General features: G+C 37.4%; 1 protein-coding gene across 1 annotated transcript in view; it reads right to left on the reverse strand.

Moving 5' to 3' along the window:
• Positions 1-240: 240 nt before the first annotated feature.
• Positions 241-16,548, reverse strand: part of Kcnd2 (potassium voltage-gated channel subfamily D member 2) — a 465,250-nt gene continuing 448,942 nt past the window's right edge. The window contains exons 2-6 of the mRNA XM_034519602.2: positions 15,185-15,347; positions 7,636-7,731; positions 6,862-6,954; positions 3,844-4,091; positions 241-2,895 (exon numbers count right to left, since the gene is read on the reverse strand). Coding sequence (XP_034375493.1) covers positions 2,718-2,895; positions 3,844-4,091; positions 6,862-6,954; positions 7,636-7,731; positions 15,185-15,347 — 778 coding nt within the window. The 3' untranslated portion in view covers positions 241-2,717. The remainder of the gene's footprint in view (positions 2,896-3,843; positions 4,092-6,861; positions 6,955-7,635; positions 7,732-15,184; positions 15,348-16,548) is intronic.

Raw genomic sequence — 16,548 nt, forward strand, 5'->3', positions numbered from 1 at the left:
ATAAGAGTATGTCTAGCTCAAAAGTCTGGGTTTTCTAAGTGATTGCCCGCTCCATGTTGTATCTCTCTGGCATCCTACTGTTGGAGAAAAGCTATTGTCTTAACTAGGTTATAGTACAGTGAAGTCTTGAGTTTTTTTTTAGCCTGCATGATTCACAGGGTCCTTTTAGATTTATTGTTAGTGTGACACATCTTTTGGAAAGTGACTAAATCTAAGAAAAAAGGGCCATAGTCAACCATGTTGTCCTGTTCAAGCATGCACATGTTTTATTTAAGTATTCTCCAAAGGTCTATTTTTTCCAGCATAACGCAGATATTATGCTATCCTTTGAAATAAGATATATGAATTTCAAACAAAATTTCAAAAACAATGACCTTAGTTACTCCATATGATACACAGAAATAATTACATTTCACTTACAGTACAGTTGCACTTAACACGGTCATCAATAGTCATTCACCACCAACACAGTATATTTTTAAATCACCTAAAACATCCAAAAGATTATTTTTAAATTTCATTTCTGAAAATCTGAAGAAATTAATAATTTGTGATAAACGACAAACCAAAACGGGAAGAATAATTACCAACCAAAATAAGCTAAGTCTGTGTTGTTTTATGTCCTATTAAGAACATGAAAATAGAATTTCTTATTGGGAATCAAAGGATGTTAAATGTTCCAGATTGTACTTATTTTAAAAAATGTTTTCAATAAATGCCATCAAAGAAGTTTCACTATATATTTGCTCTAGAAGCATAAAGTGACAACAGGCAGGTGTTAATAGAATTGTTAATATTCATGTAGTAGGAATATTAGTAACTTTTTAAAAGACACACTAGGAGTAAAGCCAGGTCTTCCCGACAGTCAGCTGAGTTCTTCTTTCTGTCACTCAGCTTTGACGAAGAAGATCTACTGTGTGCTTAGCACTGTCCTAGAAGCTATTCTATAAACGGGAAGTGACCGTTTCTGGCTTTACCTGAAAATGTTTGGATTAATTCCGTCTTTATGGTAAATTGTGATAAGCATTTCAAAATCTCTATGATAGAGAACTAATTATTAATTCTTTTTCATGTATAGAAACTAAGCTTTCGTTCTTACAGTGGTGGCTTGGAATGAACAAAACTTTTCATTCGACATAAAACTTTGTTTTTTGTTTTTACACTGTCACGTGCAGACACATCTGCGGATAGTCAAGAGTGAAAAGGTAGCAAGACTTTTCACTTAAATGTACATAGTGTTCAACTTCACATCATCACATTCCCTTTTTCTGATTTTGCAGAGAACTTGGTGCCTTGTGATACACTAGAATCTTTTGAGATACATTGTTGCTTTCTTGGATGCATTGAAAGCATGCTCTCACAAATATTGCTACACAAAGCACTTCAGTTTATTTCTGCATTTCAGTTGTTCTCAAAATGTATTGAAGATCTGAAGCAAAATAATTAATACATTGAGTTAGATTCTGAAATCATTCATCCTGTGTTTTTTTTTAATTTTTTAAAGTACCATTTAACTCCTCTCAGCAAACACATATGGGTTTGCAGGGTCTGGGTTTTCTATAAATAGTGAAAACACTGGAGATATTTCATGTCAACTCCTTTACTCTAGTTTTTATCAAGGGGATTGATGACAGTCTTTTTATAATAACTGTTTGAGAAATACAAAAGGCAGGAAACTTTTGTTTTATTACTACAGTAAACACTAATCCTGTCATTAATGGGTAAGCTCAGTAGAAAGACACTAGAGAGATCCAGGAACAGATAATGCACTGGGTCACAGAAGTACGGTGGACCAAAAAATATTACCAAAAAACATTTATGACACAATAGTTTTGGATTAAAAAGTCACCTAAAACTCGGCCACACCAGGAGTCTTTCTATGAATGTGGCTCTAACTGTATCTATGAATATATGGAAAGTCCAAAAGAAAATTCTGATTCCTGATATAGAACAACAGATATAGAATGAATTATTGCAGTTATAACAATGACTAGGTGCAAGGTTAAACAATAATCAATACTGAACTATCCGAACACTTTAGATTTACTAGTGTGCATCCCCATGAGACACTGCAGTGCTAAAAGGAGTTTATTTGCACAGCCCACCATAGAACATGGACAATCAGCCCATTGTAAGTGCACAGAAATTTCCCCTTTCTACAGGTATAGTTTGTCATGCCTATTCTGAAGACAACATAAGGAAACTGAGATCACTGCTCCAAAGAATTCTAGCATGCATTGGGATGGTTTCCTTCAGTCCACACAAACGGATCGTATGAATTTCTCATCGACAGTAATCTTCACCAGAGCCAATGTTCATGGTTTTTAACAGGAAAAATTTTTATCAAAATGTTTTCCATATTTTTTTTTTTGTTTCGCATTCAACTGGAACATTATGTTCAAAGATTCGTTTTATTTGTTTTATTAAAAAAGAGTTCTGATCATAAGAAGCATCGATAGATGGCATTTCATTGTGCTCATTCACAAAGTCAAAGGGCCACAGAGTCATCTTCCGTGGTCAGGTCGAACGCTGTCTAGAAATGCCTTTTGGTGGATTGATTCACATCTTCAACTCTGAAATCTTTATTTTTGTTTCATCGCCAACCTTCTTGCTTTGCTGTCTTAATATGCAAAAAGGGAATATTATTTCTTCTTTCTTCTCATTTAGATTCTTTCCATAGTCAGGGCTCAAATTCTCTCAGACCTGTGCCAATTGTCTTACAATGCAGACACCCTGACGATATTTCCTCCCGAATACTCAGGAGACTCAGGCCTGTCGTCGCCTTCTGGTGTAGTTACCGGAGGTGTTGGGATGCTTATTATTGCTGTGGTCACGTAAGGTTGTTCACAGTTTAGTTTAACACACTCTTCCATTTTGGCATTTAAGCTGGATCGGCTAACGAAGGAGAAAAGTAGTTTGGAACAAGTAAGTTACTTTGTTGTTTTTCACGTAACTGAAGAATTCATATTTTACTACTAAAATAATATTTAAAATAAATAAGCGATACTCCATTTTAAACCACTTTAACATATTATCATAAAATGTTAGCTGGTTTATTAACATGAGTCACATTCCTAAAATCCTACCCAAATTAGTTCAGTCAATCGTTTCTCAAAGTATGTTCTATAAAAATATAAAGAAAAGGGCTCAGCTAACCACTGAAATAGTTTCTTTTGGCAGAGACTTTGAGAGGCTTCAGCATGGAATGTCATCCCATGGAGATTTCTGTAACACCTAAGGCTACGAAATTTTAGGGATGGTGTGGTTTTGAAAAGTTATAATTTCTTGAAAGCTCCCACTTAATGATAAGCCATATGTTAAGAACCTCAAAGGCTTAGCTCTAAGTATCCGAAGCCTGAGGTTTTCTTCAAGTGACAGACTTATTGTAAACTTCCCATTGGCACAAGAAGAAAGATCAGGGAGGTGGATGCCTTCCTGATTGCTCTCAATTTCATGTATTGATACAGGGTTCTCGCTGACTCATCAACTCCAGCTATTCTCGGTACCCAACCCCAAATTCTCCGCAGGATTCCCTGTCTCTGCCTCCCAAGTGATGGGATTTTACATAACTGCAATGTATGACTGGCTTTTATGTGGCATTCTAGAGAATTTGGACTCCAAGTCTTTAGGCTTTTATGGCAATCGATTTATGTAACAAGCCATTTCCTCTGCCTCCTGATGCAGCTTTAGACCCTTAACAAATATTCTCACTTTTGCTTTGTCTGTTTTCCCTTGTTTCCTTGGTACTAGGATTAAAGGCCACTTTGGTCGCACCATGATTGCCGCAGACATGGTCTGTGAAACAGGACAGGCATTAACACAGTACAGATCAACCCCAGGTACCTGTTGGATAGTGGAGTTCTTTCCACACATCTGATCTGAATTGTACTGAGTTCTTGCACACTGCCTCTATGACTTCCCGACACGTTGGCATTAGGGATGCGGAAAGTCTTTTTGTGTCTCCGTGAGCAGCAAGTGCTGGTGACTCCTTGTTGTGAAGAGAGAGAGGGACTGTGACTTGAAGGGCGGTTAACCGTGGCCACTTCCATGCAGCTTTCTTCAAAGACTTGTTCATCCACAAACTCGTGGTTCTGTGGGAGAGTTGTCAGGAAATGCGAAGGAGTCAGATAAAGGATTTCAGAATTTAAAAGAAATTAAGTACTTTTCTTTTATAACTTAAAAATACACTCAGATTCAGGTTAGACTTGAGCCAACGGGTCACGGAAAGACTAAAATATCAAAATCAAAATTCCTTTAGGGAACTTTGCCATGGAAAAGAATCTGTCTAGCTAGAACTGGAGATGGAGGTGTGAGAGCTGATACAGTGTTTATTTACAGGCCAACATTTAAAAATATATATCGTTCATTAGTTTAAGCATAAAATTAGAATGTTATAAACTAAAGAACCAAAACAAAACTCTTAGATGAATACAAAACTATCCAGGGGAGCTTATAAGCTCATAGTGACTTTATTATGACTGAACCTAAAAAGAGACTACGGTGACAGGATATCCTAAATTAGATTACCTATTGTATACTAGCAAGCATCTTCATGTGGCATAGAAATGTCTTAATTAGAAGTTGAGAAATCTCAGGCATTTCCATTTCTTTTGATGCTACCCTAAAATTCTCATTATATGCAAAACTAATAAAGAAATAAGTTGCTTACTAATAAAGAATGAATTATATGCCCATATCTGAGAAATAGATTGCAAGAGATTAGTTCCAAGGTTTCGTGGCCTCTTTGCTTATCTGTGTGGTGCATCGCCTCTATTTTTCTAACTCCCTGTTCAGGGACAAACAGTGAGGTGTGTCATTTCACTTACCACACTTTAAAGGTCACAATATAAAATTTAATGTAAAAATAGTAAAGGATTATCTCCTGAAACGCCTACAGAAGAATTCTGCCTCAGGAACATAAGATCAAACGTTCCTTAGCCCAAATTGCTGGAGAATGATTTCAATTATGATCTCTCTCTCTCTCTCTCTCTCTCTCTCTCTCTCTCTCTCTCTCTCTCTCTCTCTCTGTGTGTGTGTGTGTGTGTGTGTAGAAATGGCCTTATAATGGAAGGCTTTGCACATTTTGAATTTAACTTCACCATCTCTCATCCTAAAATATTAGTAAAACAATTGAAGCGATTCATGGCCTAATGGGAAACAGATTGTTTTAGTTACTCATTTTGTCGTTGCTTTGCTGAGGGTAGCATTTTGAAGCATATAGAATTCAACATTCTACTCTTCGAAGTCCAGAGAACAATGATTAGGTGACAGGATTTTGTGATAATTTTCTTGCCCAAAGGAGTCGTAATCTGGGTTTTCCTCTTACAACGCACATGCAACACACATGATACCATTTACAACGCATGGCAATACAACTTATCTCCTTAGGTATTGGAATTAAAGAAGGTAGTCTGCTTCTGGTTGCTGTATATATTTTTTTAAGTAGCTCAAATTAAATTGTATTTCTTGAGGCTAAAAACAATTTTTTTTATTAAGAAATGTTCTTCAGCGGTAAAATAGTGGAAAAGACATGAGAAAGAAAAAATCAATCTATCTTTAATCTATCACTTAATTTTAAAGTGTTCTCTAGCTATCACATTAGAAGTACAGGTATAATGATATTTAAAATTTAAATATAATCATGGAACTGTCCTAATTAAATTTCTAAAATTTTCCACTTATTGTGAGATAATCACTCCGACAGCACAGCACCTGGCTGTGTCTTTCTCTTGGAGTCTTTATGTATCTTCTGGGGACCTTTTGCTGCCTCCTCATCCGCTTCTCTGCTCTCTTCCTTTACTTACATTATCTTTTAAGTGTGAGCCTGAGATGAACCCATGTCTTTGCCTGACTAATTCCAAACTCATCTGTATCCATCAGCCCTCCAAAGAATGAAAAGATGTACAGGAAGACTTTCCTGAGCCTGCCTACTCATGCATCCTCAGTGGCCCACACTGGACCTGCCTTGCCTACGTTGCTCACCACCCTTCTCCAGTTACATCTATTATTCCTGTTTTAGCAGGAATAGTGCAATGGGGGCTTGGTGGTGATGGAGTTCATTCTGATTTCACACTACCGTGGATCTGGCTCTCTAGTGGGTTCAGAGCAGGCAAGTGATTATGTATTTGCTAAGTGACTCTCTGGATAAACAAGTTGATAGGAGACACGTTGGAATTCAGACTATTTATAATGTATCACTTGTGAGTGAGGTGACTTGATTCACACATGAAGGATGCTTTGTTCTGCTTTGTGGTCACAGACTGTGGTACCCATGGGCAGCTAGGTTAATACTGGGTAATGTCCCTGTGGAAAAATTCCCACTTGATTACATCCAAGTGAGGAAATCGGGGTTTCTCTGTATCTAGGTTCACTCTGTGACCATGTACCATTTTACTGGACTAAAGAGAGACCATTTTCAAATATCTGCCTCTATTCATCACACCTGTGAATAATAGAGATATGTTCTCTTCTGATATCTCCTTCGTTTTTGTTACAGCTTTGTTAGTTTCCTTCTTTAGATGCAGGCACTTGAAATTGTATTGTTCTTCCTGTTTAAATCATTTTATAAATAGAGAAAAAGCAATATTTGATTCAATTGTTACTGGAAGATAACTTTCGTCATTCATATGGTGTCTTAGAATGGAGGTAAGGCAGCCACTTAGGGTCGAGCATGTACTCTAGTAACTTCCAACTTGAATCGTCAATGTCAATGTCATGTCAATTGCTGTAAAACTTTCTGTCACCTTGCTTTTCAGCATGTTTTCTTGGGATGCAGAGGATCAAATTCTGCTTGGAAATGTGATATTTGCACAGAAGTGCTGTCAGGTACAAGACTGCAACCCTGCCCTGCTATGTCCTTACCGTGGTTTTCTCCAGGCAGTGAAGCAGGTGGTGGTGTTGTGTCTCGAAGCTGGATCCAGATTTGCTAATGAAGGCCGGTTCATCCTCCGAGGACTGTAACACACGGAAGACACAGAACTTTCTCATTAATTTGCAGACTAGGAGAATCTGGGCTACACATTTGCGCAGAGCTACCTGGCCTGTTTTCCGAGATTAACCAGTGGCACTTACTAAAAAAAGACAAATGTATAATTAAGTCTGGGTGATCAGCGGGTACATCTCCCTTTGGTCTTTTAAGCTTATACCTCCTTGAATTGTAAATTCAAGTCTCTATCAGTAAGAGTTCATCAAGTTCTGCTTTGACTCTGTGACCTTTGTAACACTTACTGAATACGATTTTTTCTCCACCAGGAGAGGAAGATATCATGTGTCTCCCTTGACCCCTATCAAATTGTACATATGCAATTTTGAAATAAAAATAATTAAGCTGTTGAATGATTGGGGATCTTTTACATCATTGATGTCACAGTAGACAGGATGACACAGTGGACAATTAAGGAGATGGAATTCGTTATTGGAAAGAGAAGCCATAACCACCAGCACTGTCTCCTAGCACAGTTTCTAAGCTGTTATAGGCAACTAGAATGTCCAGTGGAAAGTTATAAAAATGACACTTTGTTGTTCCAGTAGTCATTTTCATAATCAGCCGCAATAAAATTATATGGTTAAGTGGAACTGAATCACCATCATGCTGAGGAGCCCATGGTTACAAAGAAGCAAAGGGCTTGGCTGTACCTGCAGCTGGCTGCTCAGTAGCCCGTTCCGCTTGCTCTGCATGTAAGCATTTGCACTTCCACTTTTGGCTGCCCGGATCCTGGCCAGCCTCGCTTTCTACAGAAGAGAAAAACAAAAACAAACAAACAAACAAACGAACAAACATCCTGTGAACACTAAGGAATCCTGTGTATGAGTCAGAGAATAAATTCTTTGAAAAAATATTCTTTTTTTTTTAAATGGCTATCGTGAGAATTTAGGTTTATTCGGCAGTTTGTATTAAGTTATATAACCGTCTGTACCATCATGCGCCCTCCCCTTCTAGACCACATCTTTACAGAAAGAGGATGCTGTAACTTCTTTCAGACATTTGGCAACGCAGTAAATACTACTGTGGAAGGCAACAAAGTAATTAATGAAAGTTCGAGAATTAAATAATAACTTGAATGATGAATTAAATATTTCTTTTTTTATTTGTTTGAGGCAGTTGAGTGTTCTTTTTTTTTTTGGAAAAAAAAACATTCTTTATTATTGTGTGTGATATTTGTAGATGTATGTGTCACAACTCATACATGTGATAGTCAGAATACAGCTCTACAGAGACAGGTCTTTCATCCTTGTTTTCTGGATTTCAAACCTAAGTTGTGGGATGCAATGGTAGTACCCACTGAGCCACAGTTCCAGCCCTCAGAGAACACATTCTGTGTAACCCCTCGGTCAGCAGACATGTTTTGAAAGTAAGCCAGTTTCTCAGATGAAACAATTGAAAAGTGTCCTTCCCGTTTTGAATGTTTTATTATTAACTGTCTTGGAGCTGGGTTAGCTTCTGCGTTTCAGAATTGGGATTTGTCTTTACAGTAGATCTTGTTTATAAGTCAGAGAATAAACTCTTTGAAAAGATATTATTTATGATTGTGTATACGATGTATGTAGTTGTGCATGCCATACATCAAATCACTGTGTTATTGTTTCAGTTTTGTCAGGAGCAAAATAACAGTATTACTTGACTTGCATTTACATTTACAGTGATCTGAGTAACTCAGTGAAGTAGAAGCCACAGGCCCACCAAAGCAGCTGTCAATTCTTATTTATGTCACTGGTTTCCTTTTGTAAATTAGTAACTTCTTTCCAGGACGCAGTTGTAAATTCTCCTCCCTCCTCTACTTCGGTACCTTATCTCTCTCTACTCTTCCCTGCCTTCATTTCTAGTTCTTTCCCTTCTGCTCTTTCTTCCTTTGTTCTTCACTTGTCCTTCCCTTCTTCCTTCCCTCCCTCCCTTTCCCTTCTCCTTCCCTCCCATTACCCCTCTCCCTCATTCCCTCTCCCTTTCTAAATTCACTACTCAGAAGCATGTGGAGATCTTGCCTAAGTTCTTCTTTTATGATTATGCTGCTGAATTGACCAACAATGGAGCCCATGTTGAGTACTACACAATCTTAGAATCCTTGAATTTAGGTAATTTATCCCCATGGGTCTATACAAAGATATATTAATCTGATTTCTATTTCAGTCTTGCCTCTGTTGAGATGAAGAGAGCAGTGAGTCTATCAGGATTGATGTATACGATTATGTAAACTTTAGACTGCTCTTCTGTTTGAGAATTTCAGATGCTCATTCAGTTGGTCAGTTTCAGGCTGCTGCGTCTCCTGTCAGAAGCTCAGGATGTGCACATACACATCATAACACAGCTGGAAGAACACAGCTCATATTCTTCTGCAGTTTATTTAATGTTTACATCTGGGAACTTCATCCAGGAGCACGTGCAGAGACTACTACACATTTTATGGCTGTATAATATACCACGGTTAAAAGGAAGCATAGTTAATTTAGTCAACTATTGATTCATTTGTTTTTTTGTTTTGTTTTGTTTTGTTTTTGTTTTTGTACTGAGGATTGAAGCCGGGGTTTTCTTCATGTGGGGCTACTTCTCTACTGCTGATTTACATCTCCAGTCTTTTCTGCTTTGTAATTTGACAGGGAACAGGGGACAATTAGGAGATTGTTTGCCTGAGAGCTTGGAGGGAGAGCACATGGAAAGGAGTTGGAAGGAGAAAAGAGGAGGAGGGAAATCGCTGAGTCTCCTGGAGCTGAAATTCCAGGTGGTTTTGAACCACTTCATTGAAATGGTAGGAATTGAATTCCAGTCTCATGGAAGAATGGCCAGCATTCATAACTGCTGATCCATCTTTTCTAGCCACGGTGTTTTAACACTTTTGAGAAACGGTTTTGTTAAGTGGAGAAACTTAACCTTTAACTAGTAATCTTACTTCAGTGATCTTACTTCCTGTAAATCTGGGGTCATAGGCGTGTTTCACCGCAATTAACTCTTATTTGTTGTTGCTTTGAGGCAGGCTCTTATGTAACCAAGGTTGGCCCCTAATATACTAAATAGCTGAGGTTGGCCTTATGGCTGTCATTGCGTTTCTTAGCCTCCTATAGCCACCTCTGATATGCTGGGATCGAAGGCATACATCACCAATCAAAGCTTTAAAGTAGCCTTTGGAAGCAAGGCCATGTGCTTCGAGCATGGTGATAAAATTTTGATGGCAGACTTGTTTTTGTATCAAAGTGTGTGTGTGTGTGTGTGTGTGTGTGTGTGTGTGTGTGTGTGTGTGTGTAGGTTTTATGGAATTCCCCTTTACGTCTACTTCCTGGAGAGCAGTGCTGACCAGTCTCATGCACTAGAACTTCATTTATCATCATGGTTTCAGGTCTACTCTCTCTTCACCCTAAAGCGTATGCTTTCTCCGTGTAGATCCCATTTTAAAATCATGGACTGTATCCATGATTGTATTGTGTGTAATGTGAACAATTGACAGATTTCACTTCTGTTGTCAGTGTAATGCTGAGATCCCTGAACATATTGAGCCAGTACTGGAGAATTAAGTTGGAAGGTAGGAGAAAAAAAAAAGACTTTTATCTTCAAAAGCTTGAAGCAGTGCTAGCATTTCAGGTCAGACTCAGCAAAACAAAGGCAATGACAAGCATGTTGGGAAATTACCTTGAATTGCCCTAATCATTTACAAAGAAGCAATTTACCTATCATTCCCAGAAAGTGCTTATTGTGATTCCAATTTGTTAATCTTCCCAAACACCCCTTGCCTTATTTGGTCCACCTTCTCCCTCTTGTTCCTTTGCTGTTTCGCACCCCTCTCTGTCTATCTTCTGGATTTTTTTGTTCCTTTTCCCTCCCAACTTCCCCTGCCCTCCCTCCATCCTCCACTATCTTGTATATTACATTTCCTACATCATAGTTACTTCTCTCTTCCATGTCATTCTCTCAGCATTAGGCAGTAATATTAATACTGATTTCATTCTTTGAGCCATATGGCATAACTCAAACCACTGTCTGTCCAGAACATCACAATGACATATCTTTCATCACAAAATAGGAAGTCTATAAATAGTAGCAACTCACAATACATATAGATTCCTAATCTGTAAAATAATTGCTTTATAGGCAGAACAGCCATTTCTTGTTAAGCCATGTACTATATTAGCAAAAGAAGTACCAGTCCACCTGTCTTAATTTCAGCCAAGACTTTTCTCTTGGTTTGCCATAATACTGTGAGTTAATTGGCTTAACTCATCCTGTGGAGTGCCATACCATATACCTGTTGAAATCTAGCCTTTACTATCTGTGATTATAGCTTTGGTTCCAGTAGGTAATTGAAGGAGATTATTTTACAAAGTTACTTCAGAAACTCACTTTTCTTATGACCTACTCAGTATGACAGCCATGGCAATACTTGCTGTGTAATGAGAGGTTAAGAGAGAAGAGTCCTTTCAGTCCCCTACTTGCACCTTGTAGAAAATAGCAGCTTCTTGCAGTGGCAAAATGCCAGTAGTAAGAATGCAAATTAGGATGAGGTTTTAGTAAATGTTTTGAACCACAGTGTTACTGAATCAAGAAATATTTTCAATACTTTAGAAAAGTGAAGGTATCCTTGGCAACCTAGGGATGGAGCAAATGTCTCTCTTCTTACTAATCTGAAATAATTCATCACTGCTGAAATATTGGCCCCCATACTCCCTGCCCAATCCATGTGTTCCAGACATTACACTGGAGGCTGTTTCATTCATTTAATGCTCAAATGGTCCATGTGGATTTAGGATACGCAGCTTTGTCAGCTTTGAAGGTCTGAAGGAACTTATTGGATTGTTTCCATTTGCTAAGGAAAATAGCTGGCCTAGAAATGAAACAAGCCAGAGCAACCCAAGATAAAAGTGGAAGACAGTGTCTTAGACTGTGTGCTATTCCCAGCTCTGAAGTGTGGGTAATCCCAGGAGAGCAGTGTTGGCAGGCACAGTGCTGGGATTTAGCTCAGTAAAGTGGATGAGTGAAATAAACAGTCAACAAAAGGACTCACAGCTAGGAGAGAGAAGCAAGGAAACATGTAAGTGGGCATCAGAGGAGAGGGTTTCTATCTATCTATCATCTATCTATCTATCTATCTATCTATCATTCTAATATATATAGGGAAATTAAAATACACAAATATATAATACATACATATAAACATATTTATTTAATATGTTTAAATATTTGTATATATTATGTATATATACACATATATAAATACATATATATTTGAATAGTGCTAAATTTTTCTGGTCTTGGAATTTAACTAATATATCTGTGATCACACACAAAGCCTCTGTAAAACTGAAATAATGACATAACCTTCAAGTGATTATGACTATGATATAACATTAAAATCACCCATGGCATACTAGAAATCCCACATGAGGGCAGTTGTTGTGGTTTTATTAAGTCATACTTGTCATTGCTATGTGGTATGTTTGAGTTAGTGTTGAATAGGTAGATGACTGTGTAGTCTTATTCATATTTTAAAACAGAGTAGCCTCTTGCTTCCAAATATCACCCTTATGATCTGGCATTCTACCAATTAAGATTTATTTCTGGCAAATAAAATCTAGTCAATAAATGATTTCTGAATGACTGGATGAAAAATTGATAGTAAGATGCAATGGCCAGTGGTTGTGGTCAGTAGACGAGATGTCACATTTTATGCCTGTCTTCTTTAAGTAAAGACTATTAAGGCTGAGAAGAGTGGATTTAATAGTGTATTTGCTTTAAAGATGGGAATGTGTAGCAAAAGCAGAAAGAGGGCTTGGTGTGTGAAAGGGTCAAAAGGGCATTCCCCTGGCAGTACAGACAGGAAATCTCTTACACACATGTAATATATGTTTTCTTCCTTGTTTTAGGTTGGAGTCAGCTACAGACCTAAGCACAAAAAAATAACAATTTTATAATATTATTTTACTTTTTCCATTTTAGTGTTGCTTTTTATTAAATTCTTACTGAAAGACTGCTTGCTTGGTTGAATTAGTGGTAATTATTTTTTGCAACTGTGAGACCTACTGAGTCACTCAGTCTCCTGGCCCAGATTAATACAAATCATCTTAGTATAATGGAAGTTTAGGCTGTTTTGTTTTTAATATCCCAGAAAGTAGGAAAAACTACTTGGTAAGATATTTTATTTAATATGCATTTTGTTCTTGTGATTATGCTCAGTTTATTGATCATAGGATGTTTACTGAAATACTCTATTAGGTTATTTTATCTGGCTTTATTAAGCCAATTTCTCTGGTAGTCACATATAAAATTCATTAAGTCATGGTGGAAGTTTAGGATATAAAAATAGCTTGAAAATAAAAAGTCATACATGAAGGACACTTTCAATATTATTGCACTTTATAATATCTCATCTATTTAATTTTGGTCTTCAAGTTTATTTAGGCACAAATACTTTTATGCACATTTCTAGCTTTGTAACTTGTCCCATCAGGGAGTTTGGACACACTTGTTAGCAATGTACAGCATCTTGTACATCAAGTATAAATGCTCACAAGGTAGCCCTTGTGTGAGTACCAGTGAGCCCATGAAGGTACAGGGCACATTCTGCAGAGATTGCACTTAATGTGCTTTCTTTTAGCTTGGTTCATATTTAGACTGTTAGCTTTTAGGAAATTCTAGTATTCTAAAGATGTTCTCAGAGTGGTTTTTTTTTATCACTACACATGATATTATTTTCAGAAAAACATAGATATGCTAGGATTAAAAAAAAATAAAATCATACGTGTGCTTTAGATTGTTTTCCTGTAAGTAGTTCTACAAAAGACCTAGAATGGAGACAGGACAATGGTAGGAGTTAATCTTCTTAGAGGACAAATGCTATTTCAGTCAGTGCCTCTGACTGGCCTGTCTGGCTAGAGCCACATGAAAGGTTCTTTATAGAGGAACCCGAAATCAGTTCTTACAGCCCTGCTTGTCCAAATGCATAACAAATATTCCCTTCTAAATAGTGTTACTGCTAAAATATTTATTACTGCTCTGGATAGTAATTTGAAGCTGGATAATTGTTCATATTGTTATAGATATTGTTAATAAGGGGGGAGGTGGGGGTTAAAGCAAGCAGCTCCAAGGCTGAACAAGCTGAAGGAAAATGCTCTTTGACATTGGTCATAAATGAGGTTTCTGTGGAACGTGCTTGTACCTATATGGAAATCACTGAAATTATCCAAGGGCTACCTTATGAGGGTGCCTACTTACACTGAATTTATTGGTTAACATGATCTTAGGATGGCTTGATTGCTGGAAACTTAAGGATTCAGCCCATTAAATGGGAAGAGTTATGGTGACCAAATCCTAGAGTTTGGTGAAGACTATATAAATCATTTATTTGGACCTTATACCATTGCCTGGTCTAAAATAAGTCATCAGTAAATATTAAACATTGCTAATGTCATTATAAGTTAACTATAAGCTTACACAGATTTATATACTTTTGCATATTATCATAATCTTATTGTTTCTGCATTTACACATAAGTATATAGTAGAATTATTTTTGGAGGGGTTAAATAATTGGTTTAAAGTTCAGAGACACAGGAAACTACTGGGCTAGGTAAAAACAAAAACAAACTTCTCCATCAACTTAAGTCTAAATACTCAGGATTTTTCTACTTCTTCTCTGAGCAAAATAGCTGACATACACATCTTGGTTCTTGTTGATAGCGCCCTTGTTTATTAGAAGCAGCCTGATTTCTGAGGGATAAGAACTAAATGGATCAGATCTAGAAATAGGATTTTAATAAAAAATCTTAAACATATATGTATGAATAAATGGTTATTAGCACTATTCACGATTACTTCTTGCTTTCTACCTACTACCTCATTGTGGCCATTGTCTGCTGATGGTTAATCTAGCTGGGGCTGTGTGACCAGCTTTGGCTAAGGCAGCACAGGTGCCAGAGTCTGGAGAGCCTCTCAGGAGAGGCTGTGTGAGACAGAGTGTGCTTCATCGAGTCCATGACTGTAGAGGTGCAGCTCACAGGGAGTCTCCATTTGTAGACCAATAACAGACCAATAGCATTACCACGTTCAACATCCTTTCTCACTGGTTAAAACCCAACCCCTTATTTTAAGCTGCTGAGATGCAATGGTCTTTTCATCATTAACTCAGTATTGAATGAGTGGCAAGGATTTTGTAGCCCTATTATAAAAAGTGATAGATGGTAATGCTTTCACAGAGTTCAGGTCTTACCTTCTGTGCCCTTCGTTTGTCCGCTCGTTGGTTTTGGTGGTAGATCCGACTGAAGTTAGATACTATCACGGGCACTGGTAGTGCAATGACCAAGACTCCGCTCAGTGAGCAGATGGACCCAAAAATCTTCCCTGCTATGGTTTTTGGTACCATGTCGCCATACCTGGGTAAGAGGTTAAAAAAAAAATTGTAAGTCACATTTCTTCCTGGTACAATTAGTTCCTTTTTTTTTTTTTTAACATTGATTTAGGTCAAATGATACTTGGGAAATATCACCATTTCTACTTCATGACTAAAATATGCAATCTGTCAAACTAATAAATGGGAAATTGTGAATATAAACTTCCAAAAATTACCTTTCAACCTCGTAGAAAATGATGATAACATTTAGAAACCTCTCAGACTAGAACATATTTAAAGTCCGATGATGTCATGAAGGCTCTTTAATTTGCCTTTTATATCATGTGGCACAGGATTTTTTTTAAACATTCATTTAATAGTCAATGTTTCTGTGCTGGAATTTATAGTCTAGATAACACACTTTTCCACTTAATTCTTCAGCATTGGATGGGGGTGAAATTTAAGCAGAAAAAGTAGGGCATCACATCACGTGGTTTTCATCAGCTCCAGTCAGGATTCCCATTAACCTTCACTTGTGACAACTGATGGCCATTTCTCATGATAACCTTACCCAGTCTTGTGCTTGTGTGTGAGGCGTTGACTGTTCTCAAAAAACACTTTGTCCTTTGCTCGAGTATTAGTCACCCTCTTACATCACTGGGCGCTACCTTCTCGTCTTTTCTGGCTTGTTTCCCTTTATCTGATTTCTAAAGCTTGGCATAATTTATACCTCAGCTTGAAATCTTATCTTTTTTCATATAGACCTTGTCCTTGTGCTATTTCAATCAATCCCATATCTTAATACTGGTATTAGGTAGAGGATACCCTAATTTTTTTTTTCACTCACCGGATGACTTTTCCATACACAAGACTCCTACCCTCAGTAGTCTGGTCTTATTATTTTTAAGTCTGGATGCCTACGATCCCATGAAGCCTTAAACTAGACAGAACAGAACTTTTATATTCCCCACTTCCTATGTCAGCTCTCAAGTCAATTTTCATAGTTTGCCTTCTAAAGTTAAGCAGAACTTTTCCATCCTGACCCCACTAGATTCTTATTCCAATATGGACTGAACTACCTGCCCTGATTAGAGTCATATCTTATCTCTCAGATACTCTTTTCACTTGTGACTAAGACATTTAGAAACTCATTTAGGTCTCTTTACTCACCTTCTACTTGACCACCTACCAGTGGACAGAGGAACTTATCTACGCTGTCCACATGCTAGAAGCATGATTTTAAA

This window comes from Arvicanthis niloticus, chromosome 15 (assembly GCF_011762505.2).
Source record: "Arvicanthis niloticus isolate mArvNil1 chromosome 15, mArvNil1.pat.X, whole genome shotgun sequence".
NCBI lineage: Eukaryota > Metazoa > Chordata > Mammalia > Rodentia > Muridae > Arvicanthis > Arvicanthis niloticus.